Source organism: Citrus clementina, unplaced genomic scaffold (genome assembly GCF_000493195.1).
Source record: "Citrus clementina cultivar Clemenules unplaced genomic scaffold, Citrus_clementina_v1.0 scaffold_9, whole genome shotgun sequence".
Taxonomy (NCBI): domain Eukaryota; kingdom Viridiplantae; phylum Streptophyta; class Magnoliopsida; order Sapindales; family Rutaceae; genus Citrus; species Citrus x clementina.
The window spans coordinates 26,746,224-26,759,886 of NW_006261964.1; the positions used below are offsets into that span (position 1 = coordinate 26,746,224).

The following is a 13,663-nucleotide window of genomic DNA, read 5'->3' on the forward strand; positions in this document are numbered from 1 at the left end:
CTCCTGGCACATCTGCTCATACCCCTTTATTCCTCCTCGGGGCAGCTTGCGGTACCATTCTCGGGCTCGTCCCTCTAGTGTCAACGGGAACACCCTGCATCTCTGAGCTGGTGTCAGCCCCTGCACACCCGTCATGTCGTTGAAACGCTCAATGTGCACCAACGGGTCACTTCGCCCGGAGTATTTGAGGTCAGGGAAGCGGAAATCTCTTGGGATTATGGTGCTCATGATCTCAATTGATAACGGAGATTCTTCATCTAGCATTATCCTCCAGCTCGGGGGTTTTCTCTTGCCCTGCATCTCCTCTATCACCTGCGCCAATCTGCGCACCTCCCCTTCCAATTCTATAGCGCGATCAGGATCACGTGCAGCTATCTGGTCTCGCTCCTGCTCGACGTTCTACAACCGCTGTCTGAGCTCTCCTTCATCAACACTGGCCCCTCGGCCATTTATTTCCAGTACCCGTCCGGGGCGAGGTTGGTCTCTCCCTTCATCCACGTGTTCCCCTGGGACCCGGCCAGTACTTCGGTGGGGATGCACTCCGTTAGGTTGGTCTGCGGGTGGAGGGATTTCCCCGACCCTACGCCCCCGGAGACTGGGTTCTGCTCCAACTCCATCTCTTCCCACGGGGGTTTCATAATCCCTTCTCCGCTCGTCCCTCAGCTCAAACAATACGGCCGCGAGAGTCTCCATTTGTTTCTCCATCCGCTCCAGTCTATCTTGTATCATCCTCTCTCGGGCTTCATTTGCAATCTCCCGTAGAGTGATTGTTTCCACCGTTTCATTATCCTCCCTTAAAGTATCCTTTCTTGACGCATCCATATCCAATCGTTCGCTACTTCTCAGGTAATTACTAACTTGGTGGTAGCTTTTTATTCAGCTCCCCACAGACGGCGCCAAAATGTTGATGCTGGGATCTGCTCGTCCTTGGACCGACCAGATTCTTTCACCAACGCTTAAGTTATCGACTGTTGCTCGAACCACTAAGGCCGGGATCACCCTCCTTTCTCTCACTAGACCTGCGTTCACCAAAAATGGATTAGAGGCGCCGGTGGTTTTGCCGGCGTAAACCCTCCGATGCCTAAGTTAGCACAAGGTGTTTATGGGAAAACAATATAATTTGGGTTCAAGAAGTTTGTTCGAGATCTGTAAGAAAATAGTCTCGTTGCAATTTGGCAGCGTTTTCTCTCTCTTCATTTTTTCTGTCTTGTCTTCTTCGATGTCTTTCTCTTTTATAGCCGCCCTTTGTCCCACGTTTTTCGTTTGCCCCTTATCCCTCCTTTTTCGGGTGGTGGTAGCCCCTCATGGGACTCTAACTGTTAGATTGTGGGCAAACGTGGATCTCGCGTGTCCTTCAACCGTTCTGGGAGAAGCGCAACTACCACGATTTTGTGAGATCGTGTTCCCGCTTTCCTGGGGATGAGTATCGGCTTGGCGTATACTTCTGGTCGGTATGTTTTCCTGGTCGCATTCATCTCGGGTCGGCTCCTGTTTAACCCCGTGTTCTGCTCGTACCATATAGCTGAAACGATCCGTGCCGGGGCGGAACCAGTAGCATAGCCGACCTGGTGCATTTATGTACTCAACACCGTCATTATCAATTATCATGCCACAGCACGCCATGTGAGACTAAAGGATTCATTGACTCCTATGGTATAATTAATAACATACCTTGAAAGATTGTAATTAATAATTCTCAAGCAAAGAGACTTGCAGTTACGTATTAATTTCTGCAAGTTAATTGCCACTAGTTATCTACAAAATGATTGTTAAAAAAAAAAAAAACCATTGCCACTAGTATTATAGTGCTTCTTGTATCTTACTGTCTTCCACTCCTTCCCCAACTATTCTCCTCCAAAACCAATGCTCTGCCCACAGTTTATCCATCTGCTCAATTGGCAAATTTTTAGTCTCGGGTAAAAAGAAGTGCACAAATGTCGTCATAAATGCCACCCATCCTCCAAAGAAGAAGAAAATCCCTGCCTTAAAATGGCAAAGCATGGCTAAAAATGTTTGAGCAACCAAGAAAGTAAACAAAAGACCGACTGCCACAGTAATGCTCTGCCCAGCTGATCTAATCTCTAGTGGAAAAATTTCACTTGGAACCAACCATCCCAATGGCCCCCATGAATAAGCGAACCCAGTAGTATATACACAAACTAGAACCAAAATTAAGTAAGCATAGCCTGTGCTGAATCCTCCGTGATCACCAAGTTGAGCTGCCATGATTGATCCAATCATTACTTGTGACACAAGCATCTGTATTCCCCCAACTAAAAACAATACTTTTCGGCCAAGTCTATCGGCTAGAATCATTGATAAGATTGTTGAAATTGTACCTACACCACCAGTCACAATTGCGGACATGAGTAGTGATGTACTTTCACTTAGTTTGATTGTCCTAAAGAGTACGGGAGCATAGAATGAAATGACATTGATTCCTGTCACCTGTTGGAAAAATGGTATCAGTATTGCCATTACTAACTGAGACCTGTATTTTCTTTCAATGATTTTCTTAAATGGGTGGTTAATGGTTTTTGAAATGGAGCCTGCTCTGATGAGATCATCGAGTTCTGCTTGAACATCAGCTGTGCCACGCACACGCTGCAGCGTCCTTTCAGCCTTTTGGTGGTCGTTGCTGCGCTGGATTACGCTGTTGGGAGTTTCTGGCAGGAAAAGTGCACCGATTGTTAATATTGAAGCAGGAGCAGCAGCCATTGCCAGGGAGATTCTCCAGCCCCAGCCGCCCTTGATCTTTTGGGTGCCGTAATTGAGAAGATTAGCGGATAGGACACCAATGGCAACACATACTTGGAAGCCAATGTTGAACGCTCCTCTGTTTTTTGGCGGTGCCATTTCCGAGAGATATAGTGGCACTGACTGCAACCAGCAAATTAAAACCAATTGAAAATTGTTGAGCAAATCAAATGTTTGGAAAAAAATTAAATAACCAAACACTTACTTGGTTTGCAAAACCAATGCCAACACCAAGCAACACACGCCCAAATATCAGCATGTAAATGTTAAATGCAGCGCCTCAGAGGGCTGAACCAGCAAGAAAAGCTGTGCCGCCGACAAGAATTGATGCCTTGCGGCCGAAGGCTCTGGTGACTGAGGAGGCAAATAAGGAAGCTATGAGGCCAGCAATGTATAGAGAGGAGGTGAAGGTGGTTAATAGTTGGCTGTCAAACTTGCAGTAATTGCTAATGTTAGTGTCTTCTTTCATTTTTCTGTACACTTCTGGGAAGAATTTCTTCAAAAATGGCTCCATTGATGTCACTCCACCTTAGCATAAATATACACAATTAAATTTTTAAGTTTCGTTTGAGAATTTAAATCGGCTCTTACTAACCATACAGAAAGGCTTCGTCAAGACTCAAAGACTGCAAAATGTTATTAGAAAGGATTAAACTATAATATTTTCGAAACGTTTGGTTTATTCATTATTAATTACGAAAAACAATGACTCACGTGAGAAAAATTCAAACTTTTGGGTGCTTTGAAATTACAAAGTTTCACATCGTAGTTCAACACTTCTTAAGTTACATTGAAATCTGTCCACACAAATTAATTGGCAATCTATTATTAATCATAGCATTTTTCGTCAAATCCGTCACTATCAGTTATCATGCCAAAGCACGCCATGTGAGACCAAAGGATTTATTGACTCCTATGGTATAATTAATAACATACCTTGAAAGATTGTAATTAATAATTCTCAAGCAAAGAGATGCGTATTAATTTCTGCAAGTTAATTGCCACTAGTTATCTACAAAATGATTGTTAAAAATATATATATATATATGAACTCTAATACAATATTTTTGTCTTTACAGTGCTTGGAAGTTTGTAACGTTTTATTATTTTGCCTACCTGAAACCTGCATTTCACAAGATGGACTTACGCACTATATATAGATCAGTTTACTGTATATTTTGAACATGTATGTTAAACTCAAATATGTTTCTAACTGTTATAATTCGGTCTAATTTTATAAGCAAGCGAACTAAAGTGTTTAGTAAATATTAATTGTAACTCACTAGACAGCTGAAGTATTTGATAATTAACATGCACTTTTACTTGGCACCTAGGATAAAGATTTTCAAAAGTTTGCTTGATTTTCTAAAAAACTCCACTAGCTATGTATACGTTAATCCAAGATCAGTGATGGGCTTGATAGAATGAAGCGACAAGAAGAAATTGGAGAATTTAACCAATCAATAAATTTCGAGCTGAGGAACAAAGAGATATAGAAATACAATTTAAGTAGATAAACAGACCTGAAATTCCAATATCATAGCCGAAAATAAGACCTCCAGTGGCAGCAACAATACAAGACAAGACAACAAATACTGTCATCTTCCCATTGTAATACTGCCCACCTTCACTAGTTATTGCAAAGCCTGCTGCCATATCGACTGCGGATAGCTAAACTGAATCTTCAAAACTGATCAGCAGGACTGATCATAGCAACTTATATAAAGAAGAGAAAAGAGACAGCGGTGTGTGTGTGTGTGTTGAAGATTAGTTGCAGAAGGCGAAGGCTTAAAAGTAGCTGCAGTCTTTCTTGACTTGTAGCCGTATACGCTAATATCAGCACCGTTAGTCACGCATGGCCTTTGGAGTTATGAGCAACATGGCAGCGTGTGCTTTGGGGCCGAGGTCCGGGTTCAAATTTCACTAATGTACGTGCCTTGATAAATAAATAAACAAATTAAGAAAATAAAAACACGTGGCAATCTATGCGTGGGGTTGTTGAATATTGAAGAACTAATCATTGTGAAAGCATATGGAGTCAAGATAAAAATAGCAGCTGCTAAGTAACTCATTGGAAAATTCAAGATGTAGTGCTTCAGGAAATCTGTTTGGGTTGGATTTTTCTGGTAGTGTCTCAAAATATAGTCGATCCTAATCTATTCAGAACTTATTGTTGTTGAACTGACCTTATAAGTACAACCTAGAGCCTATGACGGCGACCTGATTTACAAGTACGACCTAAAATCTATGTGAATGACCTAGTTTAAGAATACAATCTCAACGCTATATGAGCGACTGAGAAATTCATTTGTCTGATCTGAAAGTGAAATAATCCGACCTTGAAATTCTCTTGTCCGACCTGAGAATTAGTTTGACATGGAAAATCGCTAGTTAAGAGAACGTGGCCTAATTTATAGGGAACTTGTGTGCCACGATCTATTTAAACCATCTCCAACTAACAACCACTTGCAACTGCTAAAGAAAGCGGGCTGAAATTAAGGAGGTAATTGTACACGACCAAGAGTCTATTTAAACTGAAGAGCGCATCAGGTGAAAGGGTTAGCAAAATCAACCAAAGCTTCTACAAGATGTTCAGCCCCTCTACCGGACAATTACTTGACTTTAACTCATTCATAATTCTTTATTCTCATTTTTCTCCTTTTATACATAATTTCTGACTTAAGCATCGGAGGGTCTACACTAGAACCCCACCGGCATGTCCTAACCTTGTTTTCTGGTTGGCAGATATAGAAAGTTGCGATCAGACTTGTGTTTGAGCTTGTATTCACATTGTAATTCCTCAAAAGAAACAAATTCAGCTATTGAGGTCGTTTTTCGGCATCAACAAAATCCATTATAAGTATAAAATATTGGATCCGTAACCCTGAAATATCAATGCTTTGCGCCTATAGCCATCAATTGAGGTGTTGTGTACTACTACTCTGGAAGAAGAGTCACTTGCTAATTATCAAAAGATTAGAATAGCGAGTGTTACCCAATATTTAGTTATTGAGCTTTCGAAGTCAAGTAGAATCACCAGCTTTTCAAGTGCAGAATCTCTTACAAAATAATCAACTATGATGAATTGACAAGTCAAAGTTGGTGTGCCGTCTTTTTTATTTTGCTTAAAGCCCCAAAATTTGCCATTAGTAGTCAAAATAACGAAGTGGCAACAGTGACATGGCCAAACAACTGCACAGAGCAGCCTCAGCAATCAGCATATGCATAGGAGAGAATCCTAGATGATAACTGACGGCTGGATTTGTGCCAGCAGAGGCTGAATTTAGTGAGCCGATCTTATCTTACAGCTTGCCCTATTTGTATGCATATACAAACTACTTTTGTATTCGCCATTTCGTTTTTTCAAGCATTATCAATGAAATGGTAACATTTTTCTCTGATGTTTGCCCTGCAAATATTTGCCATATTAAGCTAAGTTTAATAACTCAAGTCATCCACTACCCCACAAAACCAATGCTCCCTCTGCACGCTATTCAAATAAGTATTTATTTTCTTTTATAATATTTTAATAAAATTAAGATATTTTTATAAAAGAGATTTTATTTACAAGTGTTCTCGAGAAACCATTGTTTATTCGTTTTGAGAATGCATCATGGCTGAAAGAGTGAATAATTATTGGTGGGAACTGAGAAGTCTGTGGGAGTGCAGGTTGAAATTGGCAAATAACGGCTTCAAGAAGAGCTGTAGAGGACACACGTAATTTATATGGAAGCATTCCGAGATAATACCAATAATACCATAACAACTTTAACACTACTGAATTATGGAAGATCTCAAGATTTGCTACAGCAGTAATCATAGTTATGTCTCAAAAAGAAGTTTCTTTCTGCATTTTCTTCGTTTTATTCTCGGTTTTCAAGTAGCTCTACTATAGTACCTGTTGGCGTAACAGTCGCTTCTGATTTTCTCTGAAAGTACTTCAGGTGTATCTACACTAGAAGTAAATACACAACTGTTAAAAGTTTAGCTAATCACTTGTAAGTACTTCCAAACCTTCATTAAAATTTGTATCATACCGCTCCTTGTATCTTACTTTCTTCCCCAACATCATCAAAAAATTTCCTCCAAAACCAATGCTCTCTCCAAACTTCATCCATCAGCTCAATTGGAACATTTTTAGTCTCAGGCAGAAAAAAGTGCACAAATGTAGTCATCACTGTCAGCCATCCTCCAAAGAAGAAGAAAACCCCCGCCTTAAAATGGCAAAGCATGGCTAAAAATGTTTGAGCAACTAAGGAAGTAAACAAAAGACCAACTGCAACAGTAATGCTTTGCCCTGCTGATCTAATCTCCAATGGAAAAATTTCACTTGGAACCAACCATCCCAATGGCCCCCATGAAAAACCAAACCCAGCTTTGTATACACAAATTAGAACTAAAATTAAGTAAGCATAGCCTATGCTGAATCCTCCGTGATCACCAAGTTGAGCTGACATGATTGATCCAATCATTACTTGTGACACTAGCATCTGTATTCCCCCAAGTAGAAACAATACTTTCCTGCCAAGTTTATCTGCTAGAATCATTGGCAAGATTGCTGAAACTGTACCTATACCACCAGTGACAAGTGCAGACATCAGTAATGATGTATTTTCGCTTAGCTTAATGGTCCTAAAGAGTACAGGAGCATAGAATGAAATGATATTGACTCCTGTCACTTGTTGAAAAAATGGTATCAGTATTGCCATTACTAGCTGAGGTCTGTATTTTCTTTGTATGATTTTCTTAAATGGGTGGTTAATGTTTTTTGAAACAGAGCCTGCTCTGATGAGATCATCGAGTTCTGCTTGAACATCAGCTGTGCCGCGCACACGCTGCAGCATCTTTTCAGCCTTTTGGTAGTCATTGGTGCGCTGGATTATGCTGTTGGGTGTTTCGGGCAGGAAAAGTCCACCTATTGTTAATATTGATGCAGGAGCAGCAGCCATTGCCAGGGAGACTCTCCAGCCCCAGCCCCCCTTGATCTTTTGGGTGCCGTAATTGAGAAGATTAGCGGATAGGACACCAATGGCAACACATACTTGGAAGCCAATGGTGAATGCTCCTCTGTGTTTTGGTGGTGCCATTTCTGAGAGATATAGCGGCACTGACTGCAAACAACAAAATCAAAACTAATTGAAAATTGTTCAACAAATCAAACAGTTTGAAAATAAAAATAGTTAAAACACTTACTTGGTTTGTAAAACCAATCCCAACACCTAGCAACACACGCCCAAATATCAGCATGTAAATGTTTAATGCAGCGCCCCCTATGGCTGAACCAGCAAGAAATGCTGTGCCGCCGACCAGGATTGATGCCTTGCGGCCGAAGGCTCTGGTGACTGTGGAGGCAAATAAGGAAGCTATGAGGCCAGAAATGTACAGAGAGGACGTGAACGCGGCTAATAATTGGCTGTCAAACTTGCAATAATTGCTTATCTTGGTGTCTTCTTTCATCTTTCTGTACACTTCCGGGAAAAACTTCTTCAAAAATGGCTCCATTGATGTCACGCCACCTTAATCACATACAAATTCACAAATTCACAATTGTAAGGAACCCTGTAAGTTAACCCCAATTCAAGGTCTTTGATTGGCTGGGGAATAAAGATAACTAGAGGTTTTAAACCATCAGGGGCTTGATGAGTTATATGTAAATCATGACGGTGATATATATGAGCAGAAAAAAAAAATACCTGAAATTCCAATATCAAAGCCGAATATAAGCCCACCGGTGGCAGCAACAATACAAGACAAGACAACAAATACAGTCATCTTCCCGTTGTAATACCGCCCGCCTTCACTAGTTATTGCTAAGCCTGCTGCCATATTGGCTGCTGCTTTATCTTCAAAACTCATCAGCACTCACAGCAAGAGAGAAAGGAGAGTGAGAAAAGTTAAAAGTGTCGTTAATTTGTGATCAAGATTGCAAATAGTGAAGGTTTAAAAAGTAGCTGCGTGCAGTCTTTCTTGACTCATAGGCATAGAAAACACTAATATCATGAGAATCTAAACAGAAGATTTTAACAGCAAGAAATAACTTCATATCCGACCAGAGTTACTGTATTAATTGAAAAATAATTAATTATCATATAAACTCTTCCCATGTATTGTCATTTCTGTTAGCACTCTTTCAACCTTCAGTTTTAATATTTTTCTATTAATTAGTGCTACCCATTTTAAAATTTTTATCTTAAAAATTTATTTTAAATAATGTAACATTATGACCTTGTAAAAAATTAATGGGTAAGAATAATATCATTAATTAGTGGGTAAGAATAATAAAATAAATTTATTTAAATCTTGTAGAAAACTATTAATCAATCAATAAATAGTATATTATTTAAGATAAAATTTAGGATAAAAAATTTAAAATGTTTTCTACTTTTTTCTGGCAGCATTATGACCTCGTAATCATGGTAGCCGTAAGCGGGGTTTGTGGTTGTTGACTGTTGACCTCTAATTAATGCGAGGTGCTACGTGTAATTCACAACTCCTTTGATAAAGAGTCAGTGGCCAATTATCAAAGTAAAACTGCTGAGTCCTACCAAACGTTTAGTCATCAAGTCAAAGAGGACCTTTTTTCTAACACCTTTGTTCATCTAAATGCATGTAGGTCCGGGAGAAAAATCTTCATTTCACTAAAATAAAGATCAAATTAAAAGTAAGTGTGTGTATATATATATATACTTTGTTGAAAAATAAAATAAAATATTTAAATATATATGTATTTATTTTAATCTTTTAACTTAATCCTCATTTCGATAAAATGAATATCATTTCTTTTCCATGTTGCCATGCCCATCCACTTTGCCCACAAAATTCTTTTAAATAAATCAATGTTCCCTCAAAACGCCATTCAAAAAAATAAATTTTTTGTTATTAAAATATTTTTTGTTAAAAGGAAAGTGATTATTTGCTTAAGGTGTTATTTACTTCAAGTGGGCTGTTATTCAATGCGTTTAACCATTACATGTTTATAGATTTTGATGGGCTTAGTGCTTATATTTATACACAGCATAAAAGAATCTCCGAAAAAAGAATTACAGCGAATTGATAAGTCAAATAAAATGCAGAACATAAATATTGAAAATTTGAAACTTGGAGGCAAAATTGAGTAGAAATCAAGTTTTTTTTTTTTTTTTTTTTTTAAATAAAGTAAGGGGTGGATAAAGACCACATAATTTTTTTATTTTTTTCCCTTAATATCCCTGAATCGAACTCGGATAATCAGCAACTACAAGATTCATGCTGTTACCAACCCGATCAAGTTCTTGAGGGCAAATCAGGCCTTTTACATCTTACCCTCTTCATCCACGTCACCCACATATTTCTTCCAAAACCAATGTTGTCTCCAGATTTTATCCATCTGCTCAATCGGCACATTCTTAGTCTCTGGCAAAAATAAGTGCATAAATGTAGTCATCACCATTACCCATCCTCCAAAGAAGAAGAAAATCCCTGCCTTAAAATGGCAAAGCATCGCTAAAAGTGTTTGCGCACTGAAGAAAATAAACACAAGGGTAACTGCAACGGTAATGCTTTGCCCTGCTGATCTAATCTCCAATGGAAAAATTTCGCTCGGAACCAACCATGCCAATGGCCCCCATGAATATGAAAACCCGGCTGAATATACACATACCAGGACTAAAATTAAGTAAGCATAGCCTTGGCTCAATCCCCCGTGATCACCGAGCTCAGCAGCCATGATTGAACCAATAATTACTTGTGAAACAAGCATCTGTATACCCCCAACTAAAAACAATATTTTCCTGCCAAGTTTATCGACTAGAATCATTCATATGATTGTTAAAACTGTACCTATACCACCAGTCACGACTGCGGACAAGAGTAGTGATGCACTTTCACCTAGTTTAAGTGTCCTGAGTAGTACAGGAGCGTATAACCCAATGATATTGATTCCTGTCACTTGCTGGAAAAACGGTATCAGTATTGCCATTACTAGCTGAGGCCTGTATTTCCTTTGTATGATTTTCTTAAATGGGTGGTCGACGGTTTTTGAGATGGAGCTTGCTTTAATAAGATCATTGAGTTCTGCTTCAACATCAGCTGTGCCGCGCACACGCTGCAGCATCCTTCGAGCTCTTTGGTGGTCATTGCTGCGCTGGATTATGCTGTTTGGTGTTTCTGGCATGAAAAGTGCGCCTACTGTTAGTATTGAAGCAGGGGCTGCAGCCATTGCTAGGGATACTCTCCAGCCCCAACCGCCCTTGATCTTTTGGGTGCCGTAGTTGAGGAGATTAGCGGATAAAACACCAATGGCAATACATACTTGAAAGCCAATGTTGAATGCTCCTCTGTGTTTTGGTGGTGCCATTTCTGAGAGATATAGTGGCACTGACTACAACCAACAAATTAAAACTAACTGATCAACAAACCAAATAATAATAATAATAATAATAATCAAACACTTACTTGATTTGCAAAACCAATGCCAACACCAAGCAACACACGCCCAAATATCAGCATGTAAATGTTAAATGCGGCTCCTCCGAGGGCTGAACCAGCAAGAAAAGCTGTGCCGCCGACAAGAATTGATGCTTTGCGGCCGAAGGCTCTGGTGACTGAGGAGGCAAAGAAGGAAGCAATAAGGCCAGCAATGTATAGAGAGGAGGTGAAGGTGGTTAATAGTTGGCTGTCAAACTTGCAGTAGTTGCTAACTTTGGTGTCTTCTCTCATCTTTATGTACACTCCTGGGAAGAACTTCTTTAAAAATGGCTCCATTGACGTCACTCCACCTTAACGTACATATTCGCATGTAAATATTTTAAATTTCATCTTAAAAAAATGAATAAATTTCGCTTGAAAATTTAAATTGGTTCCTACAACTATGTTACTTAACCGTAACATATGGTCAAGGAATATAAAATATAATTCGAAAGATCTTAAGGGCTTTGTTTTTAAACCGTTTGGTTTATTTATTTTTAATTACAAAAGCGAGGATTGACGTGATAAAAACTCGAACAAAAATCAGTTCTTGGGGGCTTTGAAATTTAAATGGTCCTAATATAAAGAACAGTCGTCTTGTTTCGGGTCACCTTAGAGTTGCATTAAAATCTGTCCACGCAACCTATTCGGCATCTATTGATCATCGCATTTGTCGTCAAATCCACCAATATCATGCCAAGCACACCATGTGAGGCCAACGAAGGATTCGTTGACTCCTACTTAAAAAAATTACTATATTGTGCAAGGATTAGAATGTCAGCTGAGTTGTTGTTTAGATTCCTATGAGATTAGTGTCGACAAAATTCTACCCATTGATTCAGTTCTCAGCACAAATCCTAAAATATCAGCATTTTACAGATTTTCGCAAGTTAACACTACATCAGCACACTTGTGTCTTTGCAAATTTCTAGATTTTTGTTATTTTATAGCTAGTTACTGGTAACCAGCTGAAACCTATATTTTTTTTTTCAGAAATAAATTTTCGTAGTAGAATCAGTTTATAATTGTGTGTCTTAAAACAATAGCAGATATAATTAAGGTATGTTTATGACTGCAATGATTCTCCTAAATTTACAATTACTACAACTAAACTGTCCATAAATTAACAGTAATTTTTACTTGACAATTAAGTTGTTTGATAAACATTCAAATATATTGGGCAGCTAAGTTTAATTTAGCTGATTTTAATTATAAGTTTCTACTGATTTTCTAATGCACTCTGCAAGGCAGCTCAATCCCAGGTCACTGATCGGCTGGAGAGAACGCAGAAGATTAAAGATAATCCATGGCCTGATGAATTATATCTAAAGGAGATGTGAGCAGGAAAAAAACCTGAAATTCCAATATCATAGCCGAAAATAAGCCCACCGGTGGCAGCAACAATACAAGACAAGACAACAAATGGAGTCACTTTTCCATTGTAATATTGCCCACCTTCACTAGTTATTGCTAAGCCTACTGCCATATCTGCTGCTGTCCTATCTTCGAAACTGATCAGCACTCAAATCAAGAGAAAAAAGAGAAGAGAGAGTAGTGTGTATGCTCAAGATTGATGATTTAGTGAGTGCTCAAAGAGAGCTGTGTCTCTCTTGAATAGTATAGATGTAGACAATAAATATCAGCATCACCATTTGATCAAACGTGGCAGTATGTGGGGCAGTTGAATCCTGAAGAATTAATGTCAGACCATGGAATCTTAATTAGCTTCACTATCCGACAATAAGTAAAAACAATCAAGCCGGTATAAATTAATCAAATTTCCCACCTCGTCCTTTTTTTTTTCTCAACACTCATATTTCTACATTGCACTAATTTGAAAAGAAAGAGTTTAGTAAAAGGAAACTTTTAAATTTATTTATTGAAGCAATTTGTATCACGGTGCTTCTTGTATCTTCTTATTTTCTTCTCCCGCATCCTCAACAATTTTCATCCAAAACCAATGTTCTCTCCACACTTTATCCATCTGCTCAATTGGCACATTTTTAGTCTCTGGCAAGAAGAAATGCAGAAAAGTAGTCATAATCAGCACCAATCCTCCAAAGAAGAAGAAATTCCCTGCCATAAAATGGCAAAGCATTGGTAAAAACGTTTGTGCAGTCAAGAAAGTAAACAAGAAATTAACTGCAACAGTAATACTTTGCCCTGCTGATCTAATTTCTGTCAATGCCCCACCAAAAAGGGCAAAGGAAAATGAAGAAAGAAGACAAAAGAGGAAGAAGAAAAAGAAGAAAGGGGAAGGAAAAAATGGGTGCTGGGCTGAAAAAGAAGAAAAAAAATAATATTATTATTATAATAATGCATGAACAGGAGCTACGTTTTGGCTATAAAAAGAGGCTCCTCCTCATCATTACTGCATCGAGTTCTTCAGTTCTTTTTCTTTATTTAGAGAGTGATTTTAAGAGTCTAGTGATTTGAGAGTTTAGGTGTATTGGAGTTTTGG

At 38.8% G+C, this 13,663-nt stretch overlaps 1 protein-coding gene and 2 pseudogenes across 1 annotated transcript; all 3 read right to left on the reverse strand.

Annotated features, from left to right (window-relative positions):
• Window positions 1-1,800: 1,800 nt before the first annotated feature.
• LOC18031728 lies at window positions 1,801-4,522 on the reverse strand (annotated as a pseudogene).
• A 1,926-nt stretch (window positions 4,523-6,448) lies between these two features.
• LOC18031297 (hexose carrier protein HEX6) lies at window positions 6,449-8,673 on the reverse strand. The gene is made up of 3 exons (XM_006421534.2): window positions 8,451-8,673; window positions 7,951-8,273; window positions 6,449-7,868 (listed from the first exon to the last, which is right to left on the reverse strand). The coding sequence occupies exons 1-3, from the start codon at window positions 8,611-8,613 to the stop codon at window positions 6,789-6,791; spliced, it is 1,566 nt and encodes a 521-aa protein (XP_006421597.1). The 5' UTR covers window positions 8,614-8,673; the 3' UTR covers window positions 6,449-6,788.
• A 1,366-nt stretch (window positions 8,674-10,039) lies between these two features.
• LOC18031900 lies at window positions 10,040-12,840 on the reverse strand (annotated as a pseudogene).
• Window positions 12,841-13,663: the final 823 nt, after the last annotated feature.